This window comes from Hylaeus anthracinus, unplaced genomic scaffold (genome assembly GCF_026225885.1).
Source record: "Hylaeus anthracinus isolate JK02 unplaced genomic scaffold, UHH_iyHylAnth1.0_haploid 2, whole genome shotgun sequence".
NCBI classification, from domain to species: Eukaryota; Metazoa; Arthropoda; class Insecta; order Hymenoptera; family Colletidae; genus Hylaeus; species Hylaeus anthracinus.
This window is the reverse complement of record NW_026534838.1, coordinates 7,422,232-7,437,788: the sequence shown is the minus strand read 5'-3', so window position 1 is coordinate 7,437,788 and position 15,557 is coordinate 7,422,232. Positions and strand designations below refer to the sequence as shown.

At 39.3% G+C, this 15,557-nt stretch overlaps 3 protein-coding genes across 3 annotated transcripts; 2 read left to right on the top strand and 1 right to left on the bottom strand.

Moving 5' to 3' along the window:
- Positions 1-312: 312 nt before the first annotated feature.
- Positions 313-1,901, top strand: LOC128893110 (uncharacterized). Its single transcript, XM_054153919.1, has 2 exons — positions 313-504; positions 722-1,901. Exons 1-2 carry the CDS (start codon positions 338-340, stop codon positions 1,815-1,817), a joined length of 1,263 nt encoding a protein of 420 aa, XP_054009894.1. The 5' UTR covers positions 313-337; the 3' UTR covers positions 1,818-1,901.
- Positions 1,902-3,154: 1,253 nt separating this feature from the next.
- LOC128893117 (E3 ubiquitin-protein ligase RNF12-B-like) lies at positions 3,155-4,181 on the bottom strand. Its single transcript, XM_054153931.1, has 2 exons — positions 3,347-4,181; positions 3,155-3,254 (listed from the first exon to the last, which is right to left on the bottom strand). Exon 1 carries the CDS (start codon positions 4,137-4,139, stop codon positions 3,357-3,359), a length of 783 nt encoding a protein of 260 aa, XP_054009906.1. The 5' UTR covers positions 4,140-4,181; the 3' UTR covers positions 3,155-3,254; positions 3,347-3,356.
- Positions 4,182-4,687: 506 nt separating this feature from the next.
- On the top strand, positions 4,688-5,758 carry LOC128893121 (uncharacterized). The gene is made up of 2 exons (XM_054153936.1): positions 4,688-5,526; positions 5,619-5,758. Exon 1 carries the CDS (start codon positions 4,734-4,736, stop codon positions 5,514-5,516), a length of 783 nt encoding a protein of 260 aa, XP_054009911.1. The 5' UTR covers positions 4,688-4,733; the 3' UTR covers positions 5,517-5,526; positions 5,619-5,758.
- Positions 5,759-15,557: the final 9,799 nt, after the last annotated feature.

Sequence of the window (15,557 nt, the reverse complement as noted above, 5' to 3'; positions counted from 1 at the left end):
CCTCATCAGAATTAACCATTCAGAAATCTGTACGTGACTTATACGAAGAAACGAAACAAGTTATTTGCAATTCCTCTTGCATTTTGATCTCAACAACTTTAGCTTTCTTCAGCTAAATAACCATAAGTGGATCAAGGCCAGTGGCAAATCCTTCCGGATGTGATTAAAATACAAACAAATAAACCACTGAATCATCTCAATTTTCTCTTTGGCGCGTGCGATTATGATGCAACGAAGGACGGAAAAAAAATCTACCAAAACTAACACGGCTGTCCTCGTCTCATCTTTGGCATATATAAAGAGCTGTTAATGAACGTTGGCTTAATAATCTGATAGCATGTTCCAACGAATCATTGGCGAACGTGTCCTACTCTGCCTGATTGTGGACGTGATCCTGGTTTCTGGATCGTTTTGGAATTACCCACAGAATCAGCAACCAAGGACACCCAGGCATGCTTCCTGTCCCTCGTGTAGTCGAGATTGCCCAGACGCTCTGGTATCTTGGTGAGAAGTTAGGCATTTATTAATTAGAAGACACTGTGGACCATAATTGTTCAGATTAAATAAGATTCTGATAAAATAAGATGAGATCAAAATACACAAGTCTTAAAATTGAGTCCTTCGTCAGAGTGTCCAAGTGTTTACAATCCCTGAAGGAGGTGAACTGTTCTTCTAAGAATGTTAGAAACTAAATTAACAAAGATATTAATATTTCCTCTAGGTACATGCCACCATCCAGAAGGGAGTACCGCAACACAGAGTCCTTCCAACCATTCCAACCCTCGTCGTCCTTCGATCCCGCGCCTTATGGTTCCTACAACAGGGCCTCTGGAAGCAGAGGAACACCCGAGTATCCCCGTAGACGCGAAAACCCCTTCAGCTTCCAGAGGGAATTCGATTCTGACGTTGCTTCTGCACCGTCCGCCCCTGTTCAGAACTCAGGCGAACCTGTGAATCCCTACCAACCTCGTCTCCCACTTTTCAAACACCTGGACAGGTCTCCCTACCGAAAACCTAACTCCTACGACGTGATCAGACCTCAGTCCATGGGAATAAACAACCGATACTCTGATTATTACTCCCCTGACGATGAACCCTACATGGAAGACGTCCCCAGGTCGTCCTATCCTTCTTGGGATAGGCCTTTGAGACCCTTTGGAGACCCTCAAAAGAAGATACACGTGGTCTATAGGGCTGACAGGTACAACGACGACTCCATGGAGGAAGAGAATCCCACCACTGGACCAGAACAGTTTCCTAGGTGGCAGATTCCTCATAGGATCTCTGGAAACTCTGCAGCTGGACCAAGAGAGGAGGGGTTTGACGGATTCCCACAACCCAGAAGAGATCAGCCCAGAGAATCCAGCTTGGTTTACCAGCCAGAGATAAAGTATAGTCCTTACAACATACGACCAGACCTGAACCTTTTGAAGATGATGCAGAGTGTGGCTAAAAATGGAGTCGTGATTGGCAGTGGCGGTGCCTGGCAGGATCTGGGGGGGCAGGGGTCTGAAAACAGAACGCTTATGGCTATCGAGGGTGAAGACAACAAGGATGAGGTTGTTAAAGAGATGGAGGATCAGAGAAAGAGTGGTTTGGATTCTCAGGAAGACCAAAGGCCGGAGTTCAAGGGGAAGAGGGACGCTGAGGGTGGAAGCATTCGTGGAAAGAATGCGGACGAATCTGAGGAGCCAAAGAACACGGCTTGGGCGGAGTCTTCAACTGAACTTGGGTCGTTGGAATCTACGGAACCTAGTACCCAACCCCAGTATATCGAGGTGGATGCGATGACAGTGGGACCTTTGATGCTACCTTAAAAAGGTGGAAACGATGACTTGCTGTCTTACTCTTGGAGACATCTAGGGAACTATTAGGAAAATAAAGAAAATAATAAAAGTGGTTACGAGTGTGGAAAATTTCTCATCTATCTCATTCCATTTTATCTCATCCTGTAGCGTTGCGATTATTCAGTTTAAAATGAAATAAATAAAAATGCTTGAAAGTATGGAGAAAATAAAGACCAGAGAGTTCCAGTCTCAGAAACAAGCATTTCTTTATTTATAAAGTTTTTCTTTCTTTTGTTTTCATCGAGACGATTCAGCATTCGCGAAAATATTTTTCATTGAGATCGAACGGTTATTGTTACTGTGTTATTGCGAGTTAATAAAATAACGGTATTTCCTGGCATAGAGTTGAGACCTGTCATAAAATTACTCTATTCTCCAACTATCGTACCGAGTACTGAATTATATTGCACTGAATTAAGCCAGTCGGTAAAATAACACAATTTCCGGGCTGCTCAGTTTCCCAGATGATATTTTCCTAGAGCGATAGTACGGGACTACGGTGCAGATGAACCGTTTCGATCTTTCCAACTCTTTTCAGAGAAACCTCCTTATCAGATCAATCATTCGAAACCCCATACAGCGTAAAGTGCTAGGCGATACGAGGCTGTCCGTAATACAAACGGTCCCGCACGTGCTTCTGCTGCAGCTGTTGTACAGAGGTTCTAATCGAAGCGGAGAAGATAAAGGGAATTCCCAGCCGTTTCGTGGGAGCAGGGAAAGGATGAGCTGGAGATTAAGAGTTATTGTTACTTTCCAGTTCGTAAGTGGGGAAATAATTCGGGTATCGCGAGGAGGAGGGGAACGATCGCTGCAGAGAATAACAAAACAGTTTAGGGTGAAGCTTGCATCTAACGGGCGTCATTTAGTCTTAGGGAAAGGAAAACCTTGAGTGAAATTTATGAAAAATATTGGGAGTAAAAATTAATGTGCCTTTCTAAGGGATATTTAACATTAGGAAACTAAACTATTATTTACAACCATTTTCTGTTTGCACGAATATAACTATAATTAATATTAAACATTATTCTACCTTATTATAAAAGAAGTATCACTCTTTTATAGTAAACTTCATTTGTTTGAACAGAGTCGACGAATGAAGCCTCCTGACGAATGAGGACTGGATCGAGCTTCTAAGAATTTTAAAAAACTTATTAAGGAAACTAAAATTGAGTCATAATACTTTCTCTATAATAAAAAGTTCAGAATACGTTGGATTATCATAATTTGGTGAATTGCATTTCACAGTACAATGTAGACTACCTTGAGATATTAGGAGTAGGATTTTCTGATTAAATAATATTACGAAATTTCATTATTGCATTACTTTTTATTTTAATAAGACTCTACACAAATATATACAGTAGAATATGGTTCTATGCAGAAGCCCTCAGATTCCATGGATTGCATCTGTTAAAGAAGAAAATTACTATTAGGTGATGCATTTCGAAATCATTGTAACGAGTTTCTCAACTACCGTAATCCAAATCGGTTAGACATACCTGTTTCCTCCTACTGCATGTCAGCGATCTGTGTCTCGTAGAAATTTCCCATCGGGTTGGACCTCATCGCCATGAAGTGCAGGTGACTGGGTAGCATATGGCCAGCCCTCACAGCAGTCATTGCCTGTTGCTTGCAGGTGCACTGAGAGGCATGAGACGACGGATCTTGTTGAGAATGATGAGGGCAATGATGAATCTTGACCATTGTTGGTTCAGGCATCACGACCAAAGGCTTCGATGGGACAACAACCATCTCGTCGTTGCAGGGTGGCTCGACGTAGTCGGGCAGTTCTCGAGGTACGGGTGGTTGGGTGATAACATCAACCTTTGGAATTTCAATTCGTTCTGGAACTTTAGGTGGTTCTGGTTCTTCTTGGGGCTTGCTATCGATAATTTTCACGGTGGCTTGCGGGGCGCAAGGCTGGGGTTGCTGGACGATCTGCAAGGTGTTTACAGATGGAACCACCTGCTGAGGAATCACGTAGGACTGCTGTGAAATTAGTTGAGGTCCTGGGATCACGCTCATAGCCTGCATAGGCTGCGGAGCCGATTGGAAGTTGAAGGTCTGAACTTGAGGTGCCGGTTGAGACTGCTGATCGCAGGGTCCTTGTTCGCCAGTACGGATGTCTAGGCAGAGGATGGCCTTCTTCTCCCTATCCGTGTCGTCGCCAACTTCTTCCAGGTTTATTTCTTCCTGGTCCACGTCAGAAAGCGACTTCTTCTCTATATTTGCCACTGGTATGGCAAGCGCCATAGCCACACTTAGCAGCAGAAGGGCGAACGAGGCTTTCATCTTGTGATATTGAAACTTTGCGTTCAACTGACGATTCTCCGAACTGGGCTGACTTTTAAAGGAGCTCGAACACACTTCCTGACGTCTGTGGATTGTCGAAATACCAACGCATGTCAAAACATATAGCATCGCTGACCGTGTAAAATTGCGACACCGTTGAGGTCAATTAATTTTGTGCAAATTTCATTGTTTGTTATAATTTCGGCATATATGTTAGATATTGAACTTTTAAAATTTTTTACATTCGTCCACAATAACCCATAGTCCTGCTCGAAGCTGTTTTATTATCGTACAGTGTAGATTCTTCACATTTGCGTTGAATTTCAAATATGTTTATACGTTCGAATACACAAAAATGCGACTAACTTAATAAAGTAAAAAATTCCACGCACGATAATATACGATTGACACATGTACCGATCAGCAATTGACCTTAACAGTGTCGTAATGTTGCACGGTCAGCGATGCTAAATGTTTTGACATGCGTTGGTATTTCGACAATCTACAGGGATCAGGAAGTGTGTTCGAACTCCTTTTAAAAGTCAGTTCAGTCTGGAGAATCGTCAGTTGAACGCAAAGTTTCAATATCGCAAGATGAAAGCTTCATTCGCTCTTCTATTGCTAGGTGTGGTTATGGCGCAGGCCATACCAGCGTCAAGAATAGAGAAGAAGTCGCTTTCTGACGTGGACCAGGAAGAAATAAACCTGGAAGAAGTTGGCGACGACATGGACAGGGAGAAGAAGGCCACCCTCTGTCTAGACATCCGTACTGGCGAACAAGAGCCCTGCAGTCAGCAAACTCAACTGGCACCTCAAGTTCAGACTCTCAACTTTCAATCGGCTCCGCAGTCTATGCAGGCTATGAGCGTGATTCCAGGACCTCAACTAATTTCGCAACAGTCCTACGTGATTCCTCAGCAGGTGGTTCCATCTGTAAACACCTTGCAGATCGTTCAGCAACCCCAGCCTTGCGCCCCGCAAGCCACCGTGAAAATCATCGACAGCAAGCCCCAAGAAGAATCAGAACCACCTAAAGTTCCAGAACGAATTGAAATTCCAAAGGTTGTCACCACCCAACCACCCGTACCTCGAGAACCATTGTCTGACTACGTCGAGCCACCCTGCAACGACGAGATGGTCGTTGTCCGGCCGAAGCCTTTGGTCGTGATGTCTGAACCAACAATGGTCAAGATCCATCATTGCCCTCATCATTCTCAACAAGGTCCGTCGTCTCATGCCTCTCAGTGCACCTGCAAGCAACAGGCAATGACTGCTGTGAGGGCTAACCATATGCTACCCAGTCACCTGCACTTCATGGGGATGAGGTCCAACCCGATGGGAAATTTCTACCAGACACAGATCGCTGACATGCAGTAGGAGGAAACAGGTATGTCTAACCGATTTGGATTATGGTAGTTGAGAAACTCGTTACAATGATTTCGAAATGCATCACCTAATAGTAATTTTCTTCTTTAACAGATGCAATCCATGGAATCTGAAGTCTCCTACAGAGATACTGTTGAAGTGACATATTGAATATTGTTATGGAACCATATTCTACTGTATACATTTGTGTACAGTCTTCTTTAAATAAAAAGTAATAAAATACGATAATGAAATTTCGTAATATTATTTAACCATTTTTCTAATTTAAACCCTACTCCTAATATCTCTACTCGGTCTACCTTAAACTCTTGTGAAATTCAATTCATCAAATTGTGACAATGCAACGTGCCTTGAATTTTTTTTCTACAGATAAACTATTACGACTTAATAATACTTTCCTTAATAATTTTTTACAAAACCTTATAATTTCAACCTATAATAAGTGCGATTTCAGTTCTTTCACCCACCTTTTCGAATTTTGGACACCCATCATTTAATCTTTCATCGACTCGCTGAAATACCGATTTCCAGGGTGGGTTGTTTAAAACGTCCACCGGATAGGAATCAACCGAATAATTTAAAAGTCCATCGAGATCCGAAGGTTAGATTGCAGCACCAGTGTATTTGCTGTCAGACTACATCAACCTATCAGATAACCCATTCCTTCATGTTCTGTACGCCGAATGCTCATCGAGACAGTCTTTTGTTTCTTTATTATAAAAACCATAGTTAAAATTAGAATTTAACATGAACTGTTAGTTTAGTTAGTTAGATTTTCAATCTGTCCAACTCTTGCGTGTGCGCCAAGTCTGCACATTTTTTCTTGTGACATGAGCATCTACCGAAATTATGACGACGAAGAAGAATTCTAAATGAAAAACAGGACAAAAACAGTTCGATTTCCTTCGTTTAGCGCGTAAAGCTTCTCGTTTCTCTCTAAGAGCTAACGTTTTATTATTTTTAATGGAAAGGAAAGAGGTATCAGCAACGATTTACATGTTCATTTCCATTCTCACTGATCCAGTTGTAATTGCAATGTGAAGTAAACCGAACAAGGAGGTATTGGTTCTGTATAAATAAATGGTTTCCTTCACAAAAGCACAGAATTAATTTCTACACACAGTAGAGTATACGAAATGAAAATAATTGCAATACTGCTTCCTTCCCTAAATACGGAATATATTACATAAATAAATATTATTGTGTTTTGAATGAAATATTAATATTAATATTCTCCAGGTATATTATTGCTTATAACACAAACTGTTGCTATTGTAGAATCATATTGAAAACAGTATAAATTTTGTGGCGATGCATTTCCTGACGTCCTCATTGCACGAATCCTTCCATTTCGTTGTTTCCTAGTGTTGGATCCCTTTGCTTATCCTCTCGCGTTTCCTCTGTGTAAGCCAGTAAAATCAATCTCGGCTGAAATCTGAAAACAAACATTCCTGATCAACGCGAAACAACGAACCTCTCACCCCCTACCTACTTCGAGCCATTGATTCGTTCTCATTCGAACAGAAAATCCGTCGAGCTCCTTTCGTTCCAATAACAAATCGTCGCTCTCGTCGAACAAAACCCCCTTCGACCCTTTCAGGGTTCTCCACCCCGGTGCCGGCGTTTCCATCATGGCGGCGACGAATACAAACACTTTTGGAGCGAATCATACAGAATGAGATTCGAGGGCGAGAGGCAACCCTAACCCCGTTGCTTGGAAAATAAACGGATTTCAGCGACACCTCGCTGAAAATAGAAGCCAAACACCCAGGAGGATATCCGGTTTACCTTTTGTTCCAGCGCCCGCTTGTTTCTCGGCACCTTGTCGAGTCAGGGTTGCCATGCGCGCGGAAACTACCTTGTGCATGCTTTCACTGAAATTATACGAGAAATAATTTTGTCAAGATTCCACTCACGCATAGGTCATGCGTTTATCCTTGATGATAATATTCTTTAATTAATTTACCTTTACGTATTTACTTAACCTTCCCAAATAACAAGTACTTATTTCTCAATATATCAATAATAAATAATTTTCCATTTACATACAAGCTCTGTGGTGTTGAATTGGTATTTTCACTAGCGGGAAGCAGTCCTGGGATGAACACCATTTTGCTCAAAGCGCAGCGAACTTCAGAATACAAATTTCCTTTTATAATCCCTTACCCAGAACTCCGGCCTGGTGACTTGTCTAACACATTGTTCCTGTTTTACCCGTCCCAGGACTTCCCATTTCCTCAGAGGCGACACAGGAAGAGGGAGGAATGCAGCGGGTCGCGAGGATTCGCCTCTGAGCGTTGCCTGTGAAATGAATTGGCCATTGGCGTTCCGTCCACACCAGCAGTCTATTCGCTCTTAGTGCTCGCCGACTCGCCAAACTGGCAATGTCGATTTTCTGTGTAAGCGTTACACTTTGCCCTCTGCTTACCTTTTCCAATCATTCCTATTTTTCTTCTCTCGACGCTGGACCATAACCTTCTCTCCCTTTCGATATCATTGGAAACATTACTGTGAAGGGAATTCAAGACATCGCTCATATGGCATAATTTAAATTCATTTCGCTAATTAATTCTTTCAGGCAATAACAAGTCTGTTCCAGCTTGTGGTACTAGTGGCGTTGACTGGAGTCTTAGTCTCTGTCGCAGCTGTTTCGCGATTGATGGAAGTGACCATCAGCTTGATACATCCTATGACCATTTTCTTGCTACGCCAGTCCGGGAAATTGATCATTGTGAGTGCATGAATGAAGGTTTTGCAAATTTTCGAAGGGTATATTTCATGTACCGTATATCATATATTCCGTTTGAATAATCAAACTATTAAACATGATCCAACATGCATGAGTAAGAGGCAGGGCCAGGAAGCCCATGGCCAGTTAATGTTGAATACCTGGTTGTCCGCAGTGGTTGGTAAATCGGACTGCAAGACTAACGTCACGTGTGTTTAATCGGATGTGCACAATGGAGTGTCGAAAAACGCCGGTGGAGATTGGTCGAACAGCGCCAGAAATCCCCTATGCTAGGAGCGTGATTCCTGGCATGGTTAAAGAGACTAATCCGTTGGCTAATGACGGAGAAATTATGGAAGTGGAGCCAATCGAACCTTCCTCTTCCGTCGAGGTTGAGCAGGAAAATAATGGCGAGGCTGAACTGGAAAATGGCAGAGAGGTTGTCGAGGCGGTGCAAATTAATTCTATGTAAATTATGAGTCAACCTTAAAGCACATGTACCGTATTAAAAATGGTTTTCAGGTCTGAATCAATACTAATCTTTTCAAACTTTGCATATTTGTTTATGTATATTTTTTCTTTAGATTAAATCAAATTTTGCTGTTTACACCTTCTTCGATACCTCAAATCGTTTCAAGGAAATTCTAGTAGGGGTAGACTTTACGCAGAGCTATAAAAATTGATATCGCAAGTGGAAACCTGAGTGGACGTCGTCGATACGTTGTTAACTCAAATATGTCGATATTCAGATTATCGAGAGATCGTCGTCACTCGATACCAATAAAAACTGAATGTACGTCTCGGAGACCCTAAGAATTTCCTTCCTGTCGTTCAAAGGAAACCGAGTGACACGCTTTTAGAGTCTTCTTTCAGTGGACGGTTGGATCTGTAAAATGTTTTCCTACGGGCAAAATTCATTTCTCCGTTTGACCACGATGTATATATATATATATATATTTCTTTAGGGAGTCGCGATATTTAATTTACAATATGAAACATTAATTTAATATCGATTAATCTATGGTCGACCTAATCCAGGTCGTGAATTAGTAATATTCGATGAAAAGGTGACAAGTTTCAACCAGAGTTTTCATTTTTTGACCTAATTCACATTGAGGTTGGATTACATAAGAACATCCGAGACAACGCATGTGCAATTTATCAAGATCGGCAAACTACGATTTTGCAATAATTAATTAACTGCCTGCGTCAGCAGTTTCATACTCGAGTTACTCGACGATCGTTAAGGATACCAAGATGCGGGTTATCACGTTAGTTTTTACGCAACCTAATTATTTCACCTTTGCTAGGTAATTATAATAGTTAAGATTAATAATAATAATAATGATAATGATAATAATATTTATTAATTTTTAATTATTCCTAGCTAAGGTGAAAGTGGATTGAAAACTTTGTTATAAAATTACATAATATTATCAAATTTATTTAACGTGTTATTTTGCTAGCCTATTTTGAAAAATATGACAAGAAAAAATTTTGGTTTTTCCCTTTAGTGTCGCGTCGTTATAACAACGAGACTACATAAATATTTACAACACTTTCGTTTATTTGTATTTTGACAGTAATATCTATTTTGTGAAAATGAGATTCTTCCTAAATATTTCGGAAATATTTCCTTTAGCCCAGCGCTTGGTAATATATTGTGTAATTGGACTAAAGTGGAGCTATGTCTCACGGCAGAAGACAAACATTTCCGTGTTGGGAAAATAATATTTTGCAGAATGCAGCGGAAAGGCTTTTTCGTGTCTTTTATGAAGTTGGCGCCGCGGTTCTCAACTATTTTTTCATTTCAGTTATCTCGAAACTCGACGTCACACAGCACCACAAATTTACCAGGGAGAAAAAAAATCGTACATTTTCGAAACCAAAATACGAGTTTTACAGTGACCGAGGTAAAAATTACTTTGAATGTACATTTAGTTTATAAGTAAACATTTATGATTCGAGCAATTCGCGTGGAAAATAAAGTTTTTTTTTTTCTGGACAGGGAAATTCGTTTCCAATTTTACCAATACATAATATCGATACTCGGATATATTTGTGATTTCACGGATGAAAAATATGGAACGGTGGTAATTGAAATAGTGGTTACTTATTGAAACATTTATTGTTAGCAAAATGTGCAGGGAAGAATGAAGCGAAGTGGAAAATAAAAATTTCGGTGGTGCTAGAAATTCTGGATTAAACATCTGTTCACGAAGGATTAATAAACAATGGACGTAAGTAAGAAATTTGATTATTTATTTGAAGTAAATATTCCAGAATAGAATTGTAATAATCTAAAAAAAGTCATACTAAATAACTGAAGATCTTTTTAATGTGGAATTAACGCTTTAAGAAGTTTATTATCGCTTTAAAGGAGTCTTACTTTCCTAATTCCTTTGTTTATGAATTTTTCATGGATTCGTGGACGCAGCTGGAGATCATTCTGACAGATTTGTGCAGGAAATTCCCGTGTTTGCAATATATTTTGCGACCCCAGTACGCGCCATACTTGAATACAGCTGGTACGATATTATTGGGCTGGCTAATCGTGTCCTGGATATCTTACGTATGTAAATTGAAAATATATATTCTACAAATGCTAGTAATTATCCATTTTATTTTCAATAATTAAACAATTTTAATTTGAATATTACTTTCTGTGCATTAAATGTCTGTGACTTTGGGGATAATCTCGATATAAATTCAATTAATCTGTAAAATGTATATATTACAATTTCTTAGTAATTCTGAATATTAAATGGAGCTAAGAGATTTTACAATGATTCTATTTCATTATTACACAATCATGTTAACAACGAAATTATGGTTTTTCAAAGTTCACATTTTATTGTCGTGACTGCTCATTCGTAATTTGCCACGAGCGAGGTAGCGAACAGTCCAATTAAATATTTCCAGCTAATTAAATAGAACCGAGCGTCAAACAATTGTCCTCGTTATTAATTTATTCTACAAGCCTGGAAAATTTTTATCGAATGCCAGGGCGGATGGTTGCCCCAGGTAACTTGTAAAACGCATTATTCGCTTCATTTCCTGGCAAACGTTCAGACATTTTATATTGCTTCCCCGTGCAGGGTGTTTATTATAGCGTGCGACGTTTCTCCGAAATCAGTTCCTGATTTAACGAGAAGCTAAATAGTTTAGTATTTTCTCAAATAAAACTAAAAAATCACAATCGATTATTCCTTAGGTGTTCTGGTCATTGCTGGCACCATTAACAATCGCTGTCATGGCTGTTGTTCTTCTTTGTCCAACAACAACAAGATGGTGTCTTAAACAAACTATTCCCAGTCTAGAAGTACCATTCAATGACTTTCTAGAAAAGTGCCATGCTGTTTTGTCACAAACACGCTACACATAAGTGCTTGTTACCTGGTTGAAATATATTCATTTGACAGTAAACGACAATTTTGTTTATAATGTTGACATGCTGGTAGTTGACTTGTGTCACACTTGTTTCATTCACACTGTGTACTCAAATGTTTCATCAGGGGTAACTTGAAGCCAAGGAATTTTCTCAAGTGACGGCACCGAATTCTTATCATTCAATTATATCAGAGTTTGAGGTACTAATGGAACTTAACGCGTTCTACCAGACAAGCTCGTAAAGCGTTGCACGTAATCTAGCCTTGACGTCTCTCTGAAGCGAGAGTTAAAACTTTGCAAACAACCGTTCACACAGCGTGCCACAAATTCACTTACAGAATGGGAGCTTCTGTCGTGGCTGTAAATACTTTGGGTTGTAGTTGCAGGAAACGGATACACATCCTATTTAATCTCTCCTCTAGGGCGTATTTTCGTTCGTTTCGACAACTTCTACGGAACACCATCGCTGGGAACACACGATGCAGCCTTGTAAATTGTTAATAACAGATTGTCCGTTACCAAACAACGAGAGTCAAATACTCCGTCCTACGTTTTCGTTTAATCTTTCACGTTAATTTATGCTAAATAATTGAAGGTCTTTTTAATTTGGAATTAACTTGTTTTAACATGACCTTTTTTGGAATTAGGAGATTGAGCACGACAGCGGTGACAAAAACAACGATAACCACATAATGGCATAACTACACAGTAATTTAGTGTGATAACGAAAGAACTGTATAACGATGCAACGACAACAGCAATAATAACGTCAGTGACGACATGGGTAACGGCAGTGACAATGATGTGCTTTGAAAAATCCTGTTGTTCATTCGAAAGCCATTAAGCGGGACACAATTTACATGTTGATTTCCAGAGCTGACAATTGAACGAGAGAATCTGTGTTGTTCTGGACCACGCGATCGTGCGTCCATTGCGCCTCAGAGGACTGGAAATTAATTTCTAATTAACGTTGATTGAACGCACGATAACACGGGTAGGTACAGATGTTACTAGTCATTCGCCATTTCCCGCTCATGGTCCATTTTTCGATATAGGAGCGACATCATTACTTTGGAAAAATCTATTCTTATTTTATTAATATAATCGGCAACCTGAAAAACCCCTGTACACCAATTTCATCTAAATTCAGTCATTTTTCGCATTTTGTATCGTTATGTTGTATCCGCCATTTTGAATTTCTAAATTCTGAGTTCATATTTGGAATCAGCGACCCCAAAAACCCCTGTATACCAAATTTCATCAAAATCGTTCGAAAGGATAAAATAGATATAATGTTTCTCATTTAAAGAACATTCAAGGGTTTTCCAACCAGGAAATATTACAATGTTTACTAGTATTTTTCGGAATTGGAACGGTCTTACAAGGACACATGGCTTGTATGCATATGTATACATGTAGGACACTACGTCTGTCAGTCATGTATAATTGCCTATAAAATCGGAAACTTTGAGGTGTCATAGCTCAGCATGGAATTGTCCGATTCGATTCTACCAAAATTCAATTTGAAGGGTACAATTTCTACTACCTAATACATAGTTATTATCATCGTCAGATACTTTTAAACAATTGTTTTTTTTTTTTCATAATAATGTATGTGACTTTGAAATGCCTAACTCGACGTAGAATCGTCTGATTCGATTCTAATAAAATTCAAATTAAAGAATGGAATTTCTACTATCTAATATAGGTAGTTACTATCATTGTTAGATACTCTTAAACAATTGTTTTTTTTAAATATATAATTATTAAATATTATTCTCATTGTACCATGCAACTCGGCGTGGAATCGTTCGATTCGATTCTAACAAAATTCAAATTGAAGAACGGAATTTGAATTATCTAATAGATTGTTATGATCATTGTTAGATACCCTTAAACATTTGTTTTATTTATTGCTGTACTGGCCAGAAATATAATTCTGGTATATTCCATAGAAAAAAAAAAACAAAAGGAATACATACTAAGCTTCTGCCACGTTCTACTATGTTTACATAAAAATCCAATCGTTGGAGGAGATTGAGAAGCATGCTTTGTTCGCAATTCCATCGGACAGAGGAAATGGCATGAAAAAATTGCTACGGATTTCCATCGTGGAGATTCATTTTCCAAATTTGAAATTCAATCGTCAAATGGAAATAAGAAGAATGTTATATCACTTCTGCCTACCTCGCGTTTGAAATACAACCACAAAATGCAATCTAAAAAGTAGAAAAAAGGAATGAAAAAATGGAAATATCTATGATTTCCTGCGATCCATTGAGCTCCAAACGCGATCCATCGATTCGTGAGACCGCGTTCCAGCAATTTCTGCATGACAGGAGGTTAACATTTCGTCCTCCCAAAACATTGGTTCCCGTTCGAGGGAAGTGTGAGGTGAAATTTACGGTGAACAATGTTCCACGTCTACCTTCGAAATGGGCAGAAACACGTGTCATTACGATTCTAGTTCTAAAATATTTTTCAAAGAATAAAGAATCATAATGAATAATAAAAAAATGTTGACTGTTTGAAAATTCCGAACCCAGAAAATGAAGGTAACGAAAAATTCTACGACAAATACAACATTTTGTACAAATACAGCCTTGGTGTTCCAATATTTATCGTCGGGCAGCGTAAACGCTAAAAAAAAACATGCTAAAAAAATGTACTCGCGTAAGGTAACACTAGGTATAAATTCGCAGACTACGTGGTATCACACTGGAAAGTTTTTCAGGCTCATAAATTCCCTCTGGTCTTGTACACCAAACCAAAAATGCAATACGCTCCGAATAATCTACAGATTGCTGTTGGTAAGGGATACGGAACGCCGGCTCTATTCAGATTTTCCCTCATTTCTATGCCGCGAACAATATGCTCCGTTATTCACCGTGGTGGAATCTCTCCCCGACACTACACAGTGTGCGCAAAACACGCTCGTGTTGACAGTCACGCGTGAATATGCTCGGGAAAAGGCAATTCAGAGACATGCGTCCTCCTTTTTGCTCTTCATACTTTCGCAACGGGAGAATGACTGCGAAAGGGTGGAGGTATGAGCCTTGGAAAATGATAAAATTCTAGACAATTTAGCAAACTCTTTCATAGTAATAATTGAAAAATTGTTTGAGTATAGTCAAAACAATTGTACTTAATAATAACACTGTAACGAATGTATTACAGTCAAGAATAGTAAGAAATATATATTTATATTTTCTAATATATTAACATATCCTCTAAATATATTAGAAAATATAAAAATAAAAATGTAGAAATAGTGGAAACTAGACTCTTATTATACTTTTCCTCAGACGTCATCGATTCTCCGCTATCTTGTTACTATAAAACACCGAGTAAAACCTCCTCTTTGTAATTTTCTTTTATCATAACCGCACCGTGCTATTTTCCTTTGCCTAATCACCGAGATTAACGCAAATATCGTTGTGTTTGTGAATATTTGAATGCGTGTGCGGATTCGCTATTCCAAGTTTTAATTAAGAGTGGCATATACGTAGGTATTAGGTACGTATTCTCAACTATGAAAACATTGCACGTGTTACGATGATAATTATACAATATTGCCTGTCAAAAAGGTACATTCAATTAACGATCAGAACAGTCCTTGGCAATTTATCGTCGGCCTTGTTCTATTTTGTGGAAAATGGACTAAATTAAGCGTAAATTTCGTACCGACGAATGGGGCTTTAATCCTTCCAATTACAGAACAGTTAGACACGCTGCTTAATAGTTAGAAACTGCACGTAACGTCCGGATTACGCAGTATGAACCTAACATGCGATCAGGTTGGCGTGCGCCACGGATATAAACGGCATGATTCCGTCTTAAACGATGAGCAACGCCGCCAGTGTCGCCAAACTTCGTGGTTTCCGGCCTTTCCCTGGATTTCATGGGTTATCCTT